Source organism: Scyliorhinus canicula, chromosome 15 (assembly GCF_902713615.1).
Source record: "Scyliorhinus canicula chromosome 15, sScyCan1.1, whole genome shotgun sequence".
NCBI classification, from domain to species: Eukaryota; Metazoa; Chordata; class Chondrichthyes; order Carcharhiniformes; family Scyliorhinidae; genus Scyliorhinus; species Scyliorhinus canicula.
In genome coordinates this window covers 101,344,663-101,370,153 of record NC_052160.1, presented here as the reverse complement: position 1 = coordinate 101,370,153, position 25,491 = coordinate 101,344,663, and the positions used below count along the sequence as shown (strand labels likewise).

The 25,491-nt window shown below is 44.5% G+C and overlaps 1 protein-coding gene across 6 annotated transcripts in view; it reads right to left on the bottom strand.

Annotated features, from left to right (window-relative positions):
* The window catches only part of LOC119978229 (liprin-alpha-2-like), a 768,706-nt gene that overhangs the window by 203,243 nt on the left and 539,972 nt on the right, over positions 1-25,491 (bottom strand). For all 6 annotated transcript variants that reach the window (XM_038819687.1, XM_038819682.1, XM_038819685.1 and 3 more), the window contains 2 exons: positions 24,144-24,308; positions 17,386-17,460 (listed from right to left, as the gene is read on the bottom strand). In XM_038819687.1, the coding sequence (XP_038675615.1) occupies positions 17,386-17,460; positions 24,144-24,254 (186 nt within the window). In that variant the 5' untranslated portion in view covers positions 24,255-24,308. The remainder of the gene's footprint in view (positions 1-17,385; positions 17,461-24,143; positions 24,309-25,491) is intronic.

Sequence of the window (25,491 nt, the reverse complement as noted above, 5' to 3'; positions counted from 1 at the left end):
TTCATTTATATCAAAAGCATTGTCAGCAGTGCAAAGATCAGCATAAGTGGCAGCATAATAATGTAATACGGCAAATAAACAATTATTCAAATGTTAATCTTTGCGAATGAATAATATGACCCATTGCTATTTTTCAACGCTGTGGAGAAAACATCTTCCAACCTGCTTTGAGTCCAGACCACATCCCCAATTTTTGGTTAAGATCTCAGATTAGAACCCAAAATTTGCATTTGGTAAAACTGCAAGGAAATATTACTGCATTACCGGAGTGATAACATTGACCAGTAAACAGCTTTTATGTTAAAATAAGCTTTAATTTAAACACAGAATTAAGCACATTAGCAACAAAGAAATAGCTTTACGTTTAACAGGTACAACATCTTAACTTTCTTCTTGAAACCTACCTCTACAGTCCAATTAAGCAACCCGTTTATTTCAAATGCCACTTACGTATCACAGTTAACAACCAGGTTTTACTTGCTTATCTTGGTGCAGAGACTTGAGAAAGAAAGGTTTTTTTAGTGCCAAGCTGAAAACCTTATGCTCAGCTTGGAGTTCTGGAAGCAACTCCTTTGTCCAGACAGACCTGACCCCCTCCCATTAGCTACACCAGCTGCACTCAAAGAAAACGGCATTCTTTTGTCTCTTGTTACAAAATGAACTTGATTTGTTTAGCCAGACTCAAGCATTATAACATTACATTAGCTCTCTATCTGCAAACAAGTAAAGTGACTTTTAATGTCTATTAGCAAAACATTTCCTCGGCATAAATCACTGTGGCTTCACTTTTAATCACAGCTCTAGAAGACATACTGTCTGTAAACATTCTAACCCAGGTTTTAATAATATTAATGCAAAAACACAAATAATAAAGTATGAAAATTTCTTATTTTCATCACAAACCCAAGATGATTATATTTCTGGACATGGAGAAACCCTTAATAATTCAGTCCAACAGATTACATTTGAATGAAGGTTAAGTAACATTTTCTAATATTAAATCCTTCAAACACTTGCACCATTTCAAATGAGGACGCTAGAATTTATTTGTTCATTGAAAAAAATCAAATCACCTATCGGAAGCTCAAATTTTCTCAATTTGCACACGGACCAGGCACAGACACCGCAGGAACATTGATTGTTCAAAGTCTATCAGCTCAGAATATCAGCTTTAAGTTGAGGAAATCTAAAAGCCATTTAATATAAGGGTCAGAGGTTGAAGAAAAGAACTCAAAAGTACCTGTTGGAGCCAAAAGCCTATTTATGAGCTGTAAAACTCCATGCAATTCTGTGGCTTCATTAATAGTGGACCCAGAAAAGCAATATCTGAAATTGTGATGTAGTTCACCGCAAGTAAACTAAAATTATCTTGTTTGCAAATATGGCGATGCAACACATCGGTTTATAAATGGAATAATTGTCTTCCAAAGTAGCAACCCTTTTTAAAACACGCACTTCCAAATGTGGCTCTTCAGTCTGCAAATAGAACTGGTGGTGAAAGTCTGATAAAATGCTGTCACCACAGCTGTCTCCTCTTAGCTGGGTACCTGTGTTGTGCTTTGCAGAACAGACCTGACAAACCAAAAGGCGATACTTTTTTTGAAAATTAGTTATTTAAAGGTTTCCAAAAATATTCAGCAGAAGCAATTTCTTTTGAGAGGGGGGGGGGTTTGCAAATTTAACATAGGTAGCCAACATCCTTCTCTGACGTACATGTTTTGGAGCCTCATTTACAGCTCCAATAGTAATCCTACTTAAGGATTCAAGAATTTTAAGGTCTCTGAAAAGCTGTGTGGGCGGATTTGCTCATGGCAGCTCACCCTTAGATTAGTCATTCACAGGAAACTAAACTGCTTGTCAAGGTTATATTGGCTGCACGGATTTCTGTAGGTAATAAAACCAAATTGAAAGATTGCCTCAGAATCGGCGACATATATACCTTCAGTGAAGGGAAAATCTTCTGTTTAAAATCACACCATGCAATGCATCATCACTGAATGTCATCCATAAACCAAAATGTGTTTATTTATAGCGGGGGGGGGGGGGGGGTTAATGAGTGATCTTGTCATTTTATCAACGTGGAATATGATTTCTTTTACGGTGCGTCTTCAAATTAAAAAATTAGGCATCTGATTCACAGAATTGTTATGGCGCAGGAGGCGGCTGTTTAGCCAGTCGTGTCTGCACTGGCTCTCCAAACAAGCATCGTGACTTAGTGCCATTCCCCTGCCTCTTCCCCATATCCTTACATATTGTTACTATTCAAGTAATCATCTAATACCCTCTTGAATGCCTTGATTGAACTTGCCTCCGCCACAATTCTAGGTAGAGCATTCCGGGCACAAGACTTTGTTATATCACAGTGATGACTAATAACTCTGTGATGCAAATTAATTTACAATGAAGTGACTTTTGTTCTGCATCAGGACAAATCACTTAACAACTTGGGAGTGAAGTAGGCCAGCTCAATTCTCAGCAAATATTGAGAAGGCACTTTGAAGGGGTAGCCTCATACTCCTCTAGTTTTGCGCTGCAACTAGTGCTAACATTCCCTTAGAAGTAAGTGAGAGTATTCGAAAACACTCCTGACTTGTGTCTTGTAGCTGGTAGACAGGCATTGTGGAGTCAGGAGCTGAGCAACCTACTGCAGGATTCCTAGTTTTGACCTGTTCTTGTAGCCAAAGTATTTATATGGCTGGTCCAGTTCAGTTTCTGGTCAATAGTAAACCCGCATTTTGACAGTGGGGCGATTAAATTTTGACAGTGGGGAAATGCCATTGAATTCTCTCTTGTTGGAGATGGTCATTGCCTGGTACTTGTGTGACACAAACATTATTTGCCACTTTTCAGCCCAAGCCTGAATGTTGTCCATATTTTGCTGCACATGGGCACAGACTGCTTCAGTACCTCAGGAAGTGCGAACGGCGAACATAATGCAATCATAAGAGAACATCCCCACATCTGACCTTATGATAGAAAGAAGGTCATTCATGAAGCAGCTTAAGGTGGTTGGTACTAGGACATTCACCTGAGGAACTCCTGAAATGGTGTCCTGGGGCGGAGATGACTGGCTTCCAACAAGCACAAGCATCTTCCTTTGTACGAGGTGACTTCAACCCGTGGAGTTAATCGACTGATATCTATTTTTCTGGGGTTCCTTGATGTCACTCAGTCAAATGCTGCCTTGATGTCAAGGGCAGTCACTATCACCTCACCTCGGGTTCAGCTCTTTTGTCCATTTTTGAACCAAGACAGTAACGAGGGTAGGAGCTGAGTGGCAGAAACCAAACTTCAAGTTAGTGAGCAGGTTATTGCTGATTATGTGCCGCTTGATAGCACTGTTGACAACGGTTGGCACCGGCCCAACTGCGCATGCGTGGGACCAGAGTCTTTTACGCGGCGCCGGGTCTCTGGTGCCCCCTAGCACATGGCGCCCCGGGCGACTGCCCGAGTTGCCGGTACCTTGAGCCGGCCCTGCCGGGGGGGGTGTTTATTATTGATATTATTATTGTTCTGTTGCTATACATTTTTCAAAAAATTTCAATAAAAATTATTTTTTTTAAAAAAGGATACACCTTTGCAGTTTTCCACATTGCCGGTTAGATGCCAATATTGCAGGTATACTGGATCGGCTTGGTTAAGGGCGTACCTATTTCTGGAGCACAAGTTATCAGTACTATTTCTGGAATTTCATTAGGGCCCATAGACTTAGCAGTATCCAGCGCCTTCAGCCGTTTCTTGATATCACATGGAGTGAATCGAATTGGTTGAAAACTGACATGTGTGATGTTGGGGCCTCCAGGCTGAGATAGATCAACTTGGCATATCTGACTGAAGTCTGCTGTAAATATGTCACAGCCTTATATTTCGCAATGTTGTGGTGGATTCCCCCCTCTTTTGAAGGGGTATATTTGTGAAGGCTCCTCCTCCATGAGTTGTTTAATTGTCCTCCACAATTCATGACTGGATGTGGCAGGACTGCAGAGCTTAGTTCTGACCTGTTAGTTGTGGGATCACTTAGTGCTGTCCATTTCATGGTGCTTTCGCTCTTTGGCATGCAAGTAGTTCTATGTTGTAGCTTCATCAAGTGTACACCTCAATTATAGGTATGCCTGGTCCACTCTTCACTGAACCAGAGTTGATCTCCCAGTTTGATGGTAATGGTAGAGTGGGTGAAATGCTGGGCCATGAGGTAACAGATTCCGGTTGTGTACAATTCTGCTGCTGTTGATCGGCACAGCACCTCATGGATGGCCAGTTTTAAGTTGCTAGATTTCTTCAACATCTATTCCATTAGTACAGTGGTTGTGCCATACAACAAGACGGAGAGTATCCTAAAGGTAAAGACAGGACTTTGCATCAACACGTGGTGGTCGTTGCTACCAATACGGTCATGGGCAGAAGCTAATCCTACAGGTAGCTTGGTGGTGATGAGGTCAAGTAGGTTCTTCCCTCACCGCCAGCTGCAGATCCAGTCGAGCAGCTATGTACTTTAGGATTTGGCCAGATCAGTCAGTAGTGGCGCTATCAAGCCCCTCTTGATGATATTGAAGTCCCACACCCAGAGTAAATTCTGTGCCCTAGCCACCCTCAAATGGTGGCTTCCTTCAAGTGGTGTTCAATATGATGGAGTGGTGATTGAAGAGACGGTGGCATTGTGGTAATGTCATTGGACTAGCAATCCAGAGGCCCAGGCTGGCTCTAATGGGAACATTGGTTCAAATCCCACCACAGCAGCTGGTGGAATTTGAATTCAATTAATAAATCTGGAATATTAAAGGTGGTGCCATGAAGCTCTCATCAATTGTCATAAAAATCCATCTGATTCACTGATGTCCTTCAGGGAAGGAAATCGGTGGTCCTTACCGGTTCTGGCCTACATGTGACTCCAGACCCATAAGCAATGCAGTTGATTCTTAAATGCCCTCCGAAATGTCCGAGCAAGCCACTCAGTTCAAGGGCAAAAAGGGATGGACAACAAATTCTGGCTCTGCCAGTGATGCCCACATCCCATGAAATAACTTAAAACAATTATCAGCTAAGGAAGCGTTGGGGTGGGATGGCAGTACAAGGCAATCAGCAGGAGGTTTCTTTACCTATGTTTAAGCTGATGCCAAAAGACTATGTGGGGTTCATAGTCAATGTTGAGAACTCCCAAGGCAAATCTCTCCTGACTGTGCTGCCGCCATCTCCAGAGGGTTAGTACTGTCAGTGAGACAGGACATACACAGGGTTGGTGATGGTAGTACCTGGGATGTTGTCTGCAACCTATGCAGGAAGCAGTTAGCATTTACAGAAACTGAGAAGACAACTTTGAACAATGCCTTTCAGCTCTTGTATAGCAGACTAACAGTATTGTGCCAGCAACTCACAAAAGCTGAATACTCAAAACTGTTGCGTTTCCGGCTACAATGCCAATCGCTGCTGAAAAACAGCCTGCCGAAGGACACCGATCAGTCCAATATCCATCAGTCGACAAAACTGGGTCGACTGAATGAAAGATTTCTGCCTGCCTTTGATATAACAGACAACATTAGACAAGCTCATAATGTCATCTTATGGAGAGGAAGGAGTCTATGATTTCTTTTTAAGAACTGGAACGTTGAATAACTCGATGTAGCTGTTCAGAAGTTCAATGAATATTTGATGCCAAAAAAACACGTCAATGTGAAGGGAATGCTTCGTGAGGCATAAACCAAGGCCTGTTGAGCTGCCGGATGTGGACATGCACAGTGAGACTCCACTTTATTGGTGGATCTGACTGCAATTCAGCAATTCCATCAAAATGTCCCAATTACAAATGTCAGATGACATACAAACAGTAAAACAGTGACGCAAGTATGAATGTAAAACCAGCAGAACGTGCAGCAGAAGAAAAGTTCCAACTTGAAAAGCATGCAATTTACCACAAAGTTATTGACTCAGAGAAGGTGGAACATTCTGGTCTGAGATTAATCCTGTGTATCATATGGTAACCAATGTCATTTTGTAAGCGGTTGCGAATGAAGTGACCACACATCAGAAAGCAAGCCACAGCTCTTAAACACGGCACTCAAACCAAAGAACAGTTAAACAATTAAAATGACCCAAAACAATGATGTACAGTTGGAGTTTGCTCAAGTGAAAGCACAAAAAGACAGGTTTAGAAAGATTACAAGAGATTTTAATGCATACTTTTAATTGCAAACCAGTGCCAAGTGAAACCATCATTAGTAAATGAGCAAAAATCTGTGCTGAAAAGAAAGATGGGCAAGAAAGAAAAATAAACAAGCAATAAAGAGAGTCTGAGATGGATGATGAGTTAAAAAATGTGTTGCAACAAGCTGTCTGCAGATTGAGATACCCCATCAAGTGACAGTGTTGCAGTGACTGGGTGAACCAATTTCCTGCACGTACAGTAACAACTGACCATCATTGTTTTGCGATTGAGGGCAAGAAGAGGCAAAAGAAAATACTGCCTGGAAACACTTGATCCAGGTCTTCAGAAGAGGCTAAATAGGTTTATGCTAATCCAAGACACACCATTCAAAACATTGTGCAAACTACAGAGCATGTTTGTAACACTGCGGCCTCATTAGGACAGTTAAATAATGGAAATATATGGGATTCTGGACATAGACAAATTGATGTCATCGATTGCTGGATTCCAAGCTAAGTCGCACTGCCCACAAATAATATTAAACCTCTGCAGGTCAGGGTCACTGTATGAACTTTGGCAAAAGGTAACATTGGGCGGCTGTGGTCAATTCCCCCTCTGGAGATCATTTCACGATCAAATCTAAACTCTACAAGCATCCAGTTGGTTAAGGGCCTTCTTAATTAGAGGCATGCAAGATGTTTCCAATGGGATCAGCTAAATAAATCTGATTTTATTTTGAATCCCAGAAGTCAAAAAAAAGAAAAACACACCAATACACAAAATGCAGGATTGAACTGAGTAAACTGGTGCCTTTGGTTTGGACCTCTGTTTCCCCTCTCTGGAAATATGTGATGATGGCAGCAGTTGCTACTGACACCAAGCCTCTGCTGGCTGCGGAGAGAGAGATCCAACAGTCATTCTCCCAGCTAGAGGTCTCCAACTAGGTTCTGCTGCATATCACATCTTCCCCACTCCACTCCCACATAATTCATCTGTTATGGCACCCCAGGCTAGCATGCAGTCAATTCCAGCCCCACTTGACACGGAGTCGCAACCATCATCCATGTAAAAATTAACTTTTATTAATAACAATAACTGTACTTAAATAAGCAGCAAATACAATTGGTTAATTACCTAATTCCTAACCCCCCCCCAGCCACCCACACATAACTCACCCCACCCTCCACACAAATAGAGAAGGCAGATAAACACAGAGGGGAAAGAAGGGTGCAAGAAAATACTCAAAGTAAAAGGATAAGAGTTTCTGTTTCAGATGGATGTTTTACAGTTAGATCTTTCTTCAGTCTAGGCCTTCAGTTGAATGTTATTGCTTTCAGTCAGTAATGGTTTTCGCTGTAGATTCATCAAGGTCTCAAGACTTCTCTGCAGATTCAGAAACAGTAGACAGAAAACCTTTGGAAGAGAGGGAGAGAGAAAGCAACACACAACCTCTCCTCTCAGAGTCCAGGAGTTTTGTCTCGGGTTCTGTGAAAACATCCCAATTGGTAGGACCAAATAACTGTCTGTTGCCGAGTGGAATACAGTCCTTGGCCATTGGCTACCAGCCAGCCAATCAAACCAAATCTCTCCAATCTCTCGAGTGCCGTAAAGAATGAGTTCTTCTGTTCAAAATCTAAATTTTCATTGCACAGTGTACTATTTTACAACTTTTGAGTTCCTCACTTTCTCTGCTTGGCTTAAAGGTAGATGTCCATTAAAGATCCATGGACTAAAACTGATAATGACAAAAATCAAAGAAATAGGAACAAAGGGAATCAACAGTAAGGGCCAGTAAACCTCTTTATGCCATGCTGTGTGGGTTACAGCTTCACATCCTCCAGGCTAACTCCTTCTACTTTTATCTCTCACTGCCTTATGTCACCAGTGGCAACCAGAAACCACTGACGCCAAAAACCCATGATTATGCAAATCGGCCAACAGTGGCTCTCTGGTGTATACAGTTTTGTTTTGCGTTTGAGCTCCTCGGTCCTTTTCTTGTTATTTGCACAGTCATAATTGTCAATCACATAAAGGGGCAAGAAAAAAGGCGGCAGCTGCAAGGAGCTGCTCAGGGTCAGCATGCATCAACTCTTTGAAACAATTAGGATTGACAATTACTACCAGAAAAACGGAGAACATCTACAAACCCATTTACATATTCTTCACTGCATAATTTTCCCCATTTTCTCTCCTGCTGTCACACTGGAGTATAGTTACAAGGACATTGGCTGCCCTCTGGTGCTCTACTCTGTTCTTTATCTGCAAGCCTATACTTTGACTAGTTGCATCCTTACACTACAGAGGAGGGTACCACGGGCAGCATGGATTGTGCCCAACGTCAGCCTCCAGCTGGATTTCAATTCTCCAGGATTGACCTGGAGACATTAGACAACATTAACCTGAACACTTCTGTACTTTTGCTCAACACTGACAAAAAAAGCACTGGAGATGGAGGTTGGGTGTAGGGTAGTTGTTTTTTTAAAGGCCATTTGACGGACAATCAAGTGGAGAACCAAGATTGGATGATATGCCAGGAATGGTTGATGAGGGAGTCGAGGGAGGTCAGATGTTTGGGATTCATGGAGGGATAGAGCAAGCGGTGTTAGTGTGGGAACCTCTATATTCTGCAGTGGCACTATAGTTACAGCAATAACATAGCACAATGAAGCCAACTGCACTGGAAGGGTTTTCATATAGAAAATATATTTGTTGGGGGTGGAGGACTTCAGAGGCAACAAGTTTTAGAACCCCTGCTGTAGAAAACATAATGACATCCAGAGCAACAAGAGGCTGTTCTACAGTTAGGCAAAATGTTTTCCTGTTTGGCAATCCCTGAGGTTTTGAAAAACACTCAGTATTCACCCTCCAATGGCAACAACTTTAAAGGTTTTTCACATAATTTTTTCCGATATCAGATTTTTGGTTGAAAGCCAATTTGCAGTGCTCAGAAAAATAAAATCACCAAAAACCTAGCTTTGCTGTGATAATCAGGAAAAACTGAGTAAATCTGTAAATAACTACGGAGCAACACACACAACACACTCAAGGCGCAATCTACGGATAAGTTATCTGCAGACTTTAGTATCACGCTGAGAGTCAGGCCAACCACTTCCCCAACATGATCCAGACCAAAATATAAACTGACAATATAAAGATACGCTGATCAACAATCCTGAGCTCTGCTATTAAAACTGACAATGATTGCCCAGTTTTGTTTTGCCAGCGGCTGACAAACAAAGCACAATCATTTAATCCTGGGCCATGGAGTGTGATTAAGGTCAGAATACCTATAATTACTGTTCAGTGACAGGGGCATGCCTTCACAAAGAATTTATCACACTTTACACTTCTCAAATACCAGAGACACTTTCCATTTACTTCAAATGGAGAGGAAGAGAAGGACAATCAGTTACCATAGTAAGAAAGACTATAATTACAGAATCCATCACAAGAACACCCGCAATGCTAAAACCTAACAGGCGACTACCGTGGTATTTGATCAACGTGTAAAATCCCAACTTCCAAATCTACTGCAAATCACAACATCTCATAGCTGTTATTGTTAGATGGCTATAGTGTGGTAGTTTAGGCAGAATAAAGCAATGTCACTTTTCATAAGATAACAAAATATACCAACTTGAGAAATAGGAGGCGGTGGCCATTTTGTCCTTCAAATCTGGTCCACCATTCGATAAGAACATAGATGATCATCAACCTCAAAATCCACCTTCCTGCACACACCCCATGTTCCTCAGTTTCCGAGTGCCCAAGGCATTTGCCAACCTGTCCTGAATATACTTTAATGACAGCATCCACAGTTGAAAATGCCAAAGATTCCAAACGCTTTGAAAGAAATTTCTCCTCACGTCAGTCGGAAATGGCAGGCCCCTTCGGCCAGGATTTTCTGGTCCTGCCGCCTCAGGGATTTTCTGGTCTCGCTGAAAGTCATCAGACCATGGCTGGCTCACTGTACTCACTTCAGCTGGTCCCACCACTTGTGGGCTGGAAATTCCCGGCCTTATTCCGAGACTGGGACTCCTGGTTCTAGATTCCCCAGTTGAGGGCAACATTCCCCAAGTATCTACCCAGTCAAACCCCGTAACAATTTTATTTTTCTATCTGATTCTTCCAAATCCGAGTGCCCAGTTTACTCAGCTTCTCCTCTTTAGACAATCCGCTCTATCCAGAAAATGAGCCCAGTGAACCTTTGTTGCACTCCCTCTGAGGCAAGAATATCTGTCCTTACATTAGGAGATCAAAGCTGTACACAGCACTCCATGTGCGATCTCACCAGCAACCTGTATAGCTGTTGTCACAATCATATCTTCTTTAACTTCAATCCTTTTGTAATATGCCATCTGATTTCCCAATTGTAGTGCATGCGCACCAGCACCAAATGGACGGCAGTGATTCAAAAAGGCACCTTTTCAAGAGCAATTATGGATGGGCAACAAATGCTAGGCTAGCAAGCGACGACCGCATCCAACGAAAGAATAGAAAAAATCCAAGCGCACATGTTCAGCTAGTAGATTGCTGCGAGAATTTGTTGAAGCACTGCTGAAGCAGGATTCAGGGTGAAATTTCCCCATTTTTTTTCCAAGCATCGGGTTTCAGCCAGAAAACCGCAGAGAATCCAGTGACCGGCATCATCTCCAGCCCTGCACACTGTGGAGGGTAGCATGACAACATACGTGCTGCCCGAACGCAGGCCCGGGCTCTCATGGTTACAGCCCTCCAGGCAATGTCCGCCAAGGTCCTCTCAGCCAGCAGGGTGTGGAAGTCAGCAGGCTTCCTCATCCTCAGCTGTGGATCCTGAGGAGACACCTAGGCGTAGCTGGACGGTAGAGGAAGGCAAAGAAAAGATAGTGTGGGCACAGGTGAACATCGGCACAAGTAGAGATTAATTACCAGTGTCAGCACCATTTAATCAAATAAATGCCATAGTTATCACCCATAAAGCTCCTCCCCACTCCCATGGAATTCCCGTATGCTCTGGAAACACTCGCTCAATGCTGGCTCATCCTTCATTCGCTTTGAGAGGATGGAAGCTCAATGGTTCTCCACTCTCCTACTGTGACGACTCAGTCATGCTGATGTTATCTTGGTGATGCAGGGCTCCCCCCTCCCGGCTTCTCATTCGTAGCATCATTCTCTCATCATGAGGAAGCCATCGGCTAAAAACTTGTGAGCGTCTGCACACCTCCTCAACAGGTGGAAACACACACTGAGAAACTTAACTTCAGAGGAAGCTGTCACAGCTGAGATGTTATCATTCAGCATCTCATCGCCCGCAGATCACCCTGTTCAGTGACAGGTCATACTCGGGTGTCTATCAGACAGGAGTCACCATTCGCTGAAGAGCCATGTCGTTCTGTCTCCACTGCAAGTCATCATCATTCTCCTGCATCATTCAGTAATATCCCTTTTGAGCCCTGGCTATGAAAGGAGTGATTACCGCGATTACTGCTGGCAGGATACAAGTGAAATTGGCCTCACCCCAGGGTGTGCCACTCTAGTCCCAGTCATCCCCAAAGTGGCCCTCTTCGGCCTCCTCCTCCAAGGAGATGTGGCGCTCCTGCATTTCCTCATCATCCTGTTGCATTGCCAGGTTGTGCAGCATGCAGCACACTACGAGGGCTGTACTGGAGGGCAGCCGCCGACTGGTCCAGCTAATGGAACTGTATCATTAGCAGGCCGATCACCTGCTCAACCAGCATGCGTGTAGATGCATGAGCTTCATGGTCATAGTAACAAGTCTCTGCAGATGTTTAGGGCCTGCGCATATGTGTGTACCCCTTGTTCCCAAGGGACCATTCCTCCAGCTGCTGGACTACTTAGAATGCAGCTTGGATATGTGAGTGTCTAAGAATGTAGCTAACATGGACGGTCCCCAGCAAACAGGTACACACCTGCATTGTGCGGATGGCACTGTTGCAGACGATCTGCACGTGAAGGGAGTGATATCGCCCATGGTTTATAAACGGTGCCCCATACCACCATGGGGAACGTAGAGCCACATACATGCAGTCTTTGAGACCCTGCACATGGGACATTCCAGTCATGCGGGCAAAGCCCTTGCCTTCACGTCCTAACTCGCCTGGTCCCGGTCAAAGTTGATGTGATGAGCCCTCACAACTAGCACATCAATCACCTCACATACGTATTTATGTGCGGCAGATATGAGATGTCAAACAGGTCACCTGTACAGCCCTGAAATGGGCCTCTGGCATAGAGGTTCAGCACGGCTCTAACTTTCAGGGCCACAGGCAGCGAGTGACCTCCCAGTCCATGTGTTCCCATCTGCTACACAACCTGGCACAGGTGGTCCATTCCTTGGGACAGATGTGGTCATCACTGGCACTGGATCTCTGACTTCTGGAAATACGATGCTCGCCTCGAGTAGACCCCTGGCCGGTAGTGTCTCCTTTGAGCCACCTCCATATGTGGCCCTGCACCCGGTTAATCAGCAGGCTCTGCCACTCCTCCACAAAGAGTTAGCCCTACCCACGGACTGCCCCACATTGACGTCATTGCTGTTGCTCTATTTAATTCAACAGCACTGCCAACTCGACTAGCTCCATAATCCTCGTGATCCAAACATTTAAAGGAAGCCAACAGAAATATGAGCAATGAGGAGTCCTGACTATGCCCTGATCAATAGCCCTCTCAAAATATGAGACATCCACCTCGGTGCACATTCTCCTCGGTGAGCGCCTTTCCAATGAGCCTCGCTCCCACACAATGGCCATATCCCCACACAAAGCTTTCCCAACTCCAGCTGACAGATGGGTAGCCTTGGTGACCCACTTAATCCCTCAAGGGTGAGGACTGAGGGCACATGAGTGCTTTGACTCGCTTTGCATCCTGACTTCCTGGAGGCTTGAAACGTTGCCACCAAACTTGTCACGTCAGGGCTGACTGATGAGCTCTGTTACCTTTGCACTTGACATTGCATTGGGGTTAAATCTGTGTCATCTCTCTTTTATGGAGAAGTGACTGTAAGCCATGGAGTTCAATGCTCGGAGAGCTCAGCTCACAAAAAGTTAATTGGTGGGCGCAAATCAGTGGCATAATCATGCATTACAATACTGACTAAATGGGCATAATTGACAAGTCAAGAAAGGATCAGTGATGTAATTAGGAAAGTGGCTTGCCTCTGTGGTAGGCAAGGTTCATCTGATTCATTTCAAGACTCTATTTTGCACTCAGCTTCATGAATGAGTCTCACTTCTTGAGCAGCCAGCCGCCCATGACTGCATTGCGGAGATCCTGGACATCATGACCAGTAGCATTTGACATCCACACAGCTCATGCCCTGAAGCTGGTATTTGAAGCCTGAGGCTGAGGGATCACTGCGACTGCATCCATCATGCCCTTTGTGCCAGTGTTGTTCACCAGCCCATGTCAGAGCGCCCACACCGCCTGGTGCTTTACTGGACCCCACCCGAGGACCTCACAGTTGCCTACTGTGCTGACCCTTCAGATTTACCTGCTCCCACCCACTTCTCATCTGACACTCCAGAAAGGTAATCCCTCTGAGGAAACATTGCTTAAACCCCAGTCAAAGCAAGCCTAAATACCTTTTAACAAGAGGATAATTGCAAATGACTCCTCAACAAGCTCTCTGAATGGAGTGTCATTTCTTCAGGTTCTCATTTTCAGAGAGATCTACAAATGTACAATTTAGCTTTTTTCTTACTTTTCTTTTGTCTTTCTTTCCTCTCCTAATCTAACATTTGTTCCAGCTCTATTTCTTGTTCTGTACCTGATTTGGCAATGGATCCTCACTCTATAATGCAACCTCCTTCTCAGTCCTTCATGCGTTTATTTTGCCACTTTAAAATTTCATTGGTCAAGGAGATACTGCATTTGATCACATTCCAGGTGCTTTTCTTCCTTTACATTGTCATTATCAGCTTGCACTCCCAGCAACTTTGTGGACAAACTATGTTATGAACTAAAGACAGACACCTTTTGATGCCTACCACAGTGAATTCTGGGCCATGACCTTGCTCTTTCCTGCTGTGCAATGCCTCGAGCTTCATTTTCTGCTGAGGGAGTCAGGTCCACTCGTCATTTTTTAAATCTTTATAAAGCATGTAAAATGTATGCAAAGCCTCAAAACGCCTTCAAAGCAATCCCCTCACAGCTGGTCACCTGTGGACCTGAAGTTGAAAACAAGGAAACAGCAAATCGGAGATAACCATATTGATGAGATTAGATTGCATACTTAGAAGCAAGTCTTCAGAAGGAAGGAGTTTGAAATAATTAGAATGAATACAATTTGTTCCGTGTGCATTCTCACCTTGAGAAGAAAGGTGATCCATAATATCCGGAAGTGAGCAAGTGGTCTTTCCTTGCATCGCATTACATTTCCAGTTTATCAGTGGAAACGCACCATTCATTATATTAATAACAGGCATTGAAAACTCAAGTGAACAAATCTCATTGATAGGAAGGCGACAGTTGGGGGGCGGGGAGTTTGCCAAATTTGTTGTATTATTATTGAGCAGCGAATGCTGAGAAGGTGCGGGCTGGGGAAGGGAGCTGCAGGCAATGTCGGTGAGGATGGAGGCAAGCTCTTGTTGGAGTCGGGGTTGCGGAACTGGCTACGGCACTGCTTCCATTTGCCTCAGGGAAATATTCGGATAGTCCAGTGATGTTGGTTATGCTGAAGATATGGAGGTAATTTTGTCAACATTTTAAGTTAGGAGCGGGGTCGAAGCTGATGCCAATCTGAGAGAATCATGCGCTTGAGCCGACGAAACTGGATGCCAGGTTTCGGTGCTGGGAGGAGTGAGGGTGGTTGAAATGAAAGATTTGTTCCTGTAAGTGCGGTTTGCAAACTTGGAGGAATTAACGGGGAAGTAGGGGACCGGTGACATCGCCTTCCTCATGATTGGAGAGGGTGTTGTCGATGACGGAGTTTGAAGTTGGAGAAATTTTTCAGCATCATGCCAGCTATCTTGCACTTGGACCCCAGTCGATGGAGGGTATATATTTGGGGTGTTGGACCTGTCGGTGCTGGGGGAGGATGTTTTAGCCTTTCTCTTGCTGATTGCACACAGGCAGGTCCTGTTGGGGTGGAGGTCAGATTCTCCCACCAGTGCCTCAGTGTGGCTGGGGACCTGATGGAGTTCCTGTATCTTGAGACGGTGAAGGTCACCTTGAGGGGGGCGATTGAGGGGTTCCATAAGAGAATGTGTCTACTTATTCTTCACTTTAACGAATGGATAATATGGGGTTGGTGGGTGGGGGGGATTATTTGTTATTCTTTTCGTTGGGGGTTGTTTTGTTTCATGTACAAAATGGTAAAAACAAATAAAAATATTTCTTTTAAAAAAATCAGTGGAAGAAAACTCAATATGATTCTATTTGACTTGCTGGCCCTGGTGACACCCATTTGCAGCGGAGGTAAACTAAACTCGAAGAAAATGGTTCCGAGCATCGCTTGAAAGTAATAAAAATAAATACTTTAATCATGCTTAGTAACACTAAACTATCTGAATCAATACATTAAATACTTTTATCCATATTATGCCATAATGAAAAGGACTGGATCCAAATTTGGTTCCTCAGCGTCAGGAGAAGGATGTGAATTTGCAGTCAGCATTAAAGCCCCAAGTGTTGTGGGCCTCACCACATTTCGACAGTGTACACGAGACACTTTCATGTTAGTTGTGTTAAAAACATTCTAAAATCTAACAGCTCTCAATGCTGATGGAATAGCTGTCCTAAAGAACTTAACCGTTTTTCTTTCATTGCCGTTTGTTTCACGAAAATAGGGTGGAACTGAAGAGAAAACAAAGGAGTCCCTCAAGAGTCGGATGTAAGGTAAGCCTATTTTTCGCAGTTCTACACCATAAAATTAGTTGCTGCACTAAATTTTGAACTAAATGTTAACAAATGTTGAATGGTTTTATTACGTTCAAGTGGCGTTTGGAACCATTTCTGCTGAGGTTATTTCACCGTTGCCATTGATGGGTGTCACAATGGACAGCCAGTCAATTAGCATTGTATTGTAGTATGCCTTGAGTTACATCATGGCACTCAATAGTGAAGACTGGAGCTACAAGACTGCATCCGTGCGGGCAAGCAAACTGTGATGGCTACTTTCAGCCACCATGAGACATGGGAGCAGAACAGTGTATCCGACCTCCAATTTAGCGACATCCTTCACCGGGCAATTAAAGAGGTAAAGGCCACAAAATCGATCCCCTTCCCCTCCAGCAGCTCCGGCATTTCCGATACCCCAAAGATGGCCATCATTGGGTCTGGCCTGACCTCCAACCCCACAATTTCCTGGGTGGAGCAGTTGGAGGCTGGAAGTCATGTTATGAAACTTCCATGGATGTCCAGCTAGAGCCGGCAGCCCAGGTGTGCATTATTGGTCAGCCTTGCTTTGATGCTAGTGAAAATTCACTGGTAGTAGACACAGTAGAGAACGCTCATGGCTTGAACTGAAGAAGCCGACTATCTTGTACATCTATACATTGTTATGTTCCACAATAAATAGTTGCTGTGGGGGGTGATATTGCACCCGTGTCTGCTATCAGCGAGAACAGTGATGCAACGCCAAATCATCCCAGAATCGTGATTCTCGCCTGCGAGATCTCAGTTCCCAATCTCCCTGCCCTTCGCTGCTGATGTAACGAGGTTCCCCCCCCCCCCCCCACAAAGTGCAAGAATCTCATCTTAATGCTTTTACATACGTTTTAATATCAGTAACAAGCCCCCCGCCACATGATGCCCCATCACTGAATATTCAAACCTCACCGTTGTCACGTCATGCCTGCGAGGTTTACAATAGCAATTTAAAAACATGAATCGGTCGAGGGGGAACAAAGGTAAGTGCCAACCCATCAGTGCTACCTGTGTCAGTGTCAGGGGTGGACCCTTTGCTGAGCCCCATTGGGGGCAGGGTTTGTGGGTGGGGGAAGAAAGAGAGCCCTGACGCTTTTGGGATGGTTCCCCCAAGTCTATGGGGGGAGGTTCTTTCTGTGTTGATTGGGGCCACCGTTTTTAAAGGGTTCTCTGGACCGGCTCTGTGAGGCCCCGCCCCACCACAGTGATGTGCAGTATAAATGTCACAAGGTCAATTTTGCCCAAACTGAAATACACAAAAATCATAAATTCACTTCAACAGACATGAGTTAACACCAACACACAAGTACATCATTAAACGCTTTGGAGTGCTTGTAATGACGCACAACAAACAGAATCTTGTGAGAAATTTGCAGTCCTACCTCCTGATTGGCTGAAGACAGTTGTTCTTCCAGTGTTGATACTCTTTCCAGTGAAACTCGGAGACGCTCACGAACCTGGAGGAATAAGAAGAGGAAATGCATTCAAGCACTCTGTGGTTCATCGTCAGTTAAATAAATAGAACTGAACATGTGGAGAGCGAGTTGGGATTAGAGCAGCACAATACTGGTGCAGCAGGTTTTTTGAGCAAACACTACGACCGAGTTTCACACCCATAACAACCTAAGCATAACAAATTACATATCCGAGCTATGCTGTGGTTATATGGGTTTGTAAGAGGATGGTAGGGGTAGAGGGGGTGCAGAGGAGCAGTGTGGTACATGACTTCCCAGCAGTCAACCATTAAGCTGGGAACAGCAACCTATTAGGGTATGGTTACAGTATGCACTGTGATGAGAGGCACGTTTATTTTCAAGAACACAATGATTGCACCGACCTTGGTGTTCACCGTTGCTCCACTTGTGAATTATTTGGTGATTCCCAAGTGCATTTCCACTCTCTGAATGTGTGCACATCTGGAATCAATGTGTTCCCATGTTGTAGAACAAAAGCCGTTATGGAACAGCATGTTTGATATGGGTCTAACCGCAACTCCAAAATAATGAGAGGTCCCCCATATATTGCAGGCACAATTGTAACTTTCCATTGGCAACCCTGTGCTGATGTGTGCGATCGAGTCAATCTGACCCCAGAGATAATAATGGCAGTTTTCCATGGAGCAGAGACTGCTTTGCTCTGATCTAAATGTGGCACGATAATTATATGTGGAGCTAGCCATGATGCTGGGAGAGCAGGAAGGAGATGCGGAGAAAGAAAAACTGCGCTCATCTTGACACTATGATGCTTTTCTTATTAAACGGTCAGCATGGCAGCAGGCACTCTTTAAAGGTGAAATCAACAGGTGACAATGAGAGCTTTTGGAATAAATCGAACACAGCTTGTCCTGAAGGGCAAGGGTAAAGTCTGAACTCTGAATAAACCCAAGGAGGTAAAAGGATCATTGGGAAACGCGTGAACAATTTAAATTAAAACAATTTTAAAACTCAGCAACAAAAGAAATCACTGAAATCACAGTCAGGATATAAAACCACCTCCCATTTAGTGCATTGCCCAACTCATCAATAAACTAATCAGACCCAGTAGTTAAAATGGACAGGGAGAACCAATCGCCTTAAAATATAAGAGTGACAAACAGGCCTGTTCTCAACTCGCGTGGAAGCTCCATGTGTTATTAACAGTTGGAGACCAGTGGCAGTCCCGTGTGAGCAGCACAGACTAATATACATGGCTGAACACAGACTGATATATGCATGGCTATCTGTCTCTCTCTAAATTATCTCTTCTGCCACATTTTAATTTTCTTGTATTGTCAAGCTTCTGATATGCTGGCAACTAGTCGGAGTTTTATTCTGGGCTACTTGTACGTGGGTAGATAAAGAAGCCATTAATTTAAGCAGAATGCTAAGAGTCTCCATGAGTCACATCACGACAGGAGTCACTCCAAAAATACACAGATTTTGAATTTATCATGTGGAGAACTGCAGATAGAAACCTGACATTTCTATATTCTATAATGCTCTCTCACCAGAGTATAATTTGGTAACTGCCCTGGGAACATTGAAACTTAACAATATAGAACTCAAAACTGGTGTGGGCCGTTTGTCAGGTGATGAGATTACAATTCCTCGGTCATTTCTGAAAAATGAAGGCAGTGCCTACATTTCAGGCTAGCATTTACAATTAAGGTTGAATATTTGCCTCACTGCTGTCTGATTCTGCACTCCACAGGGAGCTGAGCAGCATTTGCAGAAAGCACATGGTGCAGCCAGCCTTCTGTTCCTAAAGGCTGCCTGTCCTTTTCGAGGAAGGCTGCAATGAATTACAGGAAGATGTAGCTGATTATTATTCCTGCAATTGTGAAAAAAATGGAAAATGGAACAGCAGTGAAGAGAAATGGAGTACTGAAGATGTACAGGAAGAAAAGTATAGTTCTGCAGGAGCCAGAAAATTCTGAATGGGAGCAGGTAGCTTTGGAGATTAAATCAGTGTCCAGTCTCAACAACCTGGTAGCAATGCCAAGACTTCACACAAGTGATTAGCATTGCTGCCTCACCGCGCCGGGGACCAAATTTGATTCCGACCTGGTGAGATTTTGTGGGGTCTGCAGATTCTCCCAGTGTCTGCATGGGTTTCCTCCGGTCACTCCGGTTTCCTCCCACAGTCCAAAGATAGATTGGCCACGCTAACTTGCTCCTAGTGTCCAAAGATTAGGTGGGGTTATGGGCATGAGGCAGGGGAGTGGAACTGGGTAGGGTCCTCTGGATCGGCACAGACTCGATGGGCTGAATGGCCTCCTTCCCTTCTACACTGTGGGGATTCTATGATTCTAAGTGTTCAAACGAACGCACTTGAAAATGAAATGAAATAAAAATCGCTTATTGTCACAAGTAGGCTTCAAATGAAGTTACTGTGAAAAGCCCCTAGTCGCCACATTCCGGCGCCTGTTCGGGGAGGCCGGTACAGGAATCGAACCGCGCTGCTGGCCTGCCTTGGTCTGCTTTGAAAGCCAGCTATTTAGCCGTGTGCTAAACTAGCCCGTGTTTCAAATGACATCACTGGTCTACCACTCCAATAACTTCTCATGGAGCTCAATGCACCACATTCCCATCACTCACCCAGAATCAGTCTCTAGCACTCAGGACTTGTATCTGACATCCAGTTACCATCCACCTCTCTCACACACATTCATCCATCCACTTCTCGCTAGCTTCACCTTTCTCCAGCTATTCTGCTGTCGCAAGCACATTATCCAAACACAGAGCTGCACAATCAGTGACATTCTTCCTTCGCATGACATGATCCACACATAGTACAGAGCAGAGCCGAACCAGCAGGTAATGAGGATGCCTGCATCTCCTGGGCTCAATGATTCTCTGCATCATGACGCTGCTGCAACAGAACTCGTGGCATCCCGTGTCACTGTATCAGGATCATGGAGGTTTTCTCCTTGTACCCCTTCTCAACTTCCAAACTCATCATTATACTACTACCTTTGAACACTTAGGGGCATGGCCAATCCACCTAACCTGAACCTCTTTTGATTGTGGGAAGAAGGAGGCGCACCCAGAGAAAACCCACGCAGACACGGGGAGAAAATAGAAACGGCACACAGTCATCAAGATCCGGAATTGAACCCAGATTTCTGGCCTGTGAGGCAGCCATGCTAACCGCTGTGCCACCCCTCACCATCCGACTGATAGATAGATGTTGAAGGGCGTTGATGAATGGAATCAGATTGTTTATTTTTATAGCTCTACAGAGATTTATCACGTCAGATTAGCAGCTGTTTCTCTAACACAAGTTTTATGAGTCTGCCTCTTTGTTTTCAAGGGAATAGCAGTTGTAGGGGGATACCACTTTGTTTTCGATTGCTTCATAGAAAATGAAGAGGCAGACTCATTAAAAAAATTGCGGTTAGAGAAACAGCTGCTACCCTGACTTTATGGATCGTTGCAGTGCTATAAAAATAAAGAATCAGATTTATCGCTTTGAATTTCCAGCGAGCTGCCAATCACGATGCTTTTAGGAGGCTATGGAGTGTGAATTTCAATGTTAACAATCCAGTTCAAAGCATTCAGCTGCCTAGCCATACACATTGCCTTCAATACTTCAATAAGGCAATGAAATTAACAGTATGAAAACCATTCTGAAAACCACTCCAAAGGTTTCCATCATTTCAAAGGCATAACTCTTTCACCTTCATCTCACAGACCTTTAAACTTGACATACTGACAGAGTTTCAAAAGGGCTAAAGGGTGAAGCTGAGATCATTTTCACTTTATTATTGTGGATGTGTGTTTAGGAGATAATGAGTGACTGTTTAAATGCTATAGGAGTATTCTTGAAAAACTTTGACTTTTACATACTGATAAACTGTTTGATGGGTTGAAAGGATGCAGCTGGGGATAGCAGCCAAAGGAACCCCATCCCTGAAAACCCCTGCCCTGAGCCCTCCAACTCAGCTTGACCCTATCCCCTACCTCCAGGAAGGACCCCTCTTGGCACCCTATGCAGCAATTGTTGATGCTTATCACTTTGCCACTCCTCGGACTAGAAGCCGCCAAGTCATTAATCCTCAATACTTATACCAATTCATGTCAGTGGGACTCTTGGCTGGGGGAACAAGGGGTGGGTGGATCACCCCACCTGACTGACGAATGGTGTGTACTGCCCATCAATGACATGCAAAATAGCTTTAATAAGTTATTTGCATGGTCCTGCCGGGTCATGTGCCGTTGGGAAACCCGCTATGGCCAGCAGGGCGGACATGGACACTCATACAGATCTGCCGCCTGCCACAAATCCCAATTCCGCCCTGCTGATCGCCGCGGCGGGAACAGAGAATACCGGCCAATGTCATGGATTGAGAGTGAAGAGACAAAATGGTAGATCATCACAAAATATTAAGCCAGTGTGTGCAGTCACAAGTGCCACATTCTAGAGTTCACTAAAGCTCACATTATAGAGGTCGCTAAAGCTATAGTGGTTCTATGGCATTTGTTCTAATAAGGATGATGTTGAGAATGGCACTATGGTTATGGGGAGAAGCTTCAGATACTGGGATGATTTCCACTGGAGCAAAAGGGCCAAGAGGGGAGTTAATAGAGCTCCTTTTGTAACTCACAAAGGGGGTTTAATATAGTTAATAGGGAAGGATTATATGCAAGAGTAATCAGGTAATGAGGAATCATTAACTAAGGAAGAGAGGCTAAAGGAGCAATGTCTTCACGCATGGGCATGCAAAGATCTGTAAGAGGCAACAGTAGATGAAGATGGTTTTCAGAGTGGTTTTTGCACTGTTAATTTCATTGCCTTATTGAAGTATTGAAGGCAGTGTGTATGGCTAGGCAGCTGAATGCTTTGAACTGGATTGTTAACATTGAAATTCACACTACATAGCCTCCTGAAATCATCGTGATTGGCAGCTCGCTGGAAATTCAAAGCGATAAATCTGATTCTTTATTTTTATAGCACTGCAACGATCCATAAAGTCAGGGTAGCAGCTGTTTCTCTAACTGCAATTTTTTTAATGAGTCTGCCTCTTCATTTTCTATGAAGCAATCGAAAACAAAGTGGTATCCCCCTACAACTGCTATTCCCTCAAAAACAAAGAGGCAGACTCATAAAACTTGTGTTAGAGAAACAGCTGCTAACCTGACTTGATAAGCTTTTAAGGGAAACACCACTATTATTTGAAACCAATAGAGACAGGGCCGTGGTGAGATAGCACAGCAGGGGGATTAGTTCCAAATTGCCCGAGCACAGGCTCTTTCCACATTGTGAATTGCAATGGAAGTAAATATAGTCATTCCATTGATTAAAGTAAAAATACACTTTTACTTACAAACAAGGTTTCCAGTTCAGATAAACGTTTGAAACCAATAATCTTTCAAACTACAGAGAAGAAATAGCTGTGCTCTAGGTACCCACTGACCCGGTTGTGCAGATACAAATTTTAAAATGTGCTCTCTTCAGCTTAATTACAGATCTATAATGTGTAAGGATCCTGCTGATGCTCACACAGTGTCAGTTGTATCTGATCCAGTCATCTCCCTGAAGGAGAATAGTTGACTTTGGAAGGACTCACATTCCTAATAGGTTTTGTGAAATCCCCAATGCCAATCTATGTGGTTTGTGTGGACGTTTTCACCCGTACGAAGTTCAGGGGGAGGCTAATTGGTCCATCCCCGTAGGTCTCGTGTGGGTTATAGTTTGCAATCCAACCTTACTGGGAATTAACCACAGGGTAGATGCAGATGAGGTGAAAAGCCAAAGAGGTATCTTGGAGCTGCCAACCACAAAGGCTTCGATGGCCAATCACTATTCTCGTCGACAGTAAATAGCTGACAGCAGTGTTCAAAAAGCCACATCGAAATATTTCAATTTCAGTTTACAGTTCTAGAGCAAAATCAATTTAAACAGGAATTCCTCAGTACACAAATCTATAATCGTAATCCTTTTAAAAAGTGGAAATCTGAGTAATTAGATACAAAATTCCAAGTCAGCCCTTCGAGCAACCATTTTTTCTTTTATGCTGCTCTGTTTATTCTCATTCATATGCAAGGAGTACCACAACAGAACACTGTATTCCCACTGCCATCGTATTTATGTCAGCAGCAAAATCGGTTAGCTGCAGATCACATATAATGAAAACCGCAGCAGAGAGATAAACACAATGCTACTTGGCAGCTGTCAAATGACAAATATTCAATTTATAAGTCTCCGTAATTGTGGTGAGGCATTCAGAGCTACCAGCAAAGCTTTTCACATTTAGAGCCAATAATGTCAGGTGTTGCCATCTCTGAGTGTTTGGCCAGATTCAGCTAAAATCCAAAGTCACATGCAGCGACCGTCAATCACATTGTGACTTTGGCGGACAGTCAATTCCAGTTCAAATCCACAGTAAATGGGTAACAGCATTTTGTTATTCAAGTATTGAAAGAAGCTTCACACAAAGCATTTCAAATACAATGTCTCACTTATTAAAAACAAAATCACTTTTGTTGCCAAAAACTGTGGGGAGTGTCCCCTGATCTCTATAATCACTGTTCATTGGAAGTTAACCTAACCTTGCTATTTATTACACACTTTTCACAAGTTGACCCAGCCTCAGTCGAGAGAGAGCAATTCTTTGCTCTCTCTCTCCCCCCCCCCCCCCCCCCCCCCCCACCCATCTCACCTTTTCATCCAAAGCTTTATGATGTTCAAATAATGACTTCAGCGCCTTCAGAACCTCCACTTCACTGGAAACCCCTGATGGGGATTGTGATTGTCGCTTAACCACGGTCATTCGCAACGATCTCTCATGTCTCGACACAAGGCACTCCAGATGTTCAAGTAATAGCTGTTGAAAAAAACATGGTAACATAAATTTGTTTGATGTTACTGCAACTATGTTACCAAGTTAATCAGAAACAAAGGGGTTCAACATTTACAATTAGGTGTTCAAATGTCGCAGCACATGCTGGACATCCCTTCTACATATAGCCATAAATATTTCAATATGGTTCAGAATTCAGGTATTGATGACAGCAACAAGCAACCTGCATTTGTATAGCATCTTAATTCAGTAAAACGTCACAAGTCGTTTCACCGGAGAGTTATTAATAATATCCGAGGCACAGAGGAAATTTTGCGTTCAAAAGTTTGAACAAAGCATTAAGTTTTAAGGAGCATCTTAAAGGAGGAAATAATGGGAGCAGGGCAGAGAAGTTCAAAGAGAACATTAAAGAGCATAATGTCAATTATGTATCAAGTGTGTTTAATTGTATGCCAGTGGAGAGTGCCAACTAGGTTTCACTTGAGCAGACACAGAGACTTCTGAATTACTGGTGTGGTTGGGGTAGGAGGTAGATGCTCGCAATGTTTCAATCAAAATAAATGTTAGATTGAGTAAATTTTGGCACCAGAATCCTTCATCAACAGGCAGGCCGGGAGAGAGGGAGAGGGGGCAGTCGGGACGGGAGAGAGAGGGGGCGGGGGGGGGCAGGCGGGGTGAGAGAGAGAGGGGGCAGCGGGGCGAGAGGGGGGCAGGCGGGGCAAGAGAGAGGGGGCAGGCGGGGTGAGAGAGAGAGGGGGCAGCGGGGCGAGAGGGGGGGCAGGCGGGGTGAGAGAGAGGGGGCAGGCGGGGTGAGAGAGAGGGGGCAGGCGGGGCAAGAGAGGGGGGGCAGGCGGGGCGAGAGAGATGGGGCAGGCAGGGCGAGAGAGAGGGGGCAGGCGGGGCGAGAGACAATGGGCAGGCGGGGCGAGAGAGGGGGCAGGCGGGGCGAGAGAGGGGGCAGGCGGGGCGAGAGAGGGGGCAGGCGGGGCGAGAGAGAGAGGGGGCAGGCAGGGCGAGAGGGGGGCAGGCAGGGCGAGAGAGAGGGGAGCAGGCGGGGCGAGAGAGGGGGCAGGCGGGGCTTGAGAAAGGGGGGCAGGCAGGGCAAAAGAGAGGGGGCAGGCAGGGCGAGAGAGGGGCCAGGCGGGGCGAGGGGGGGGGGCAGGCAGGGCGAAAGAGAGGGGGCAGGCAGGGCGAGAGAGGGTGCCAG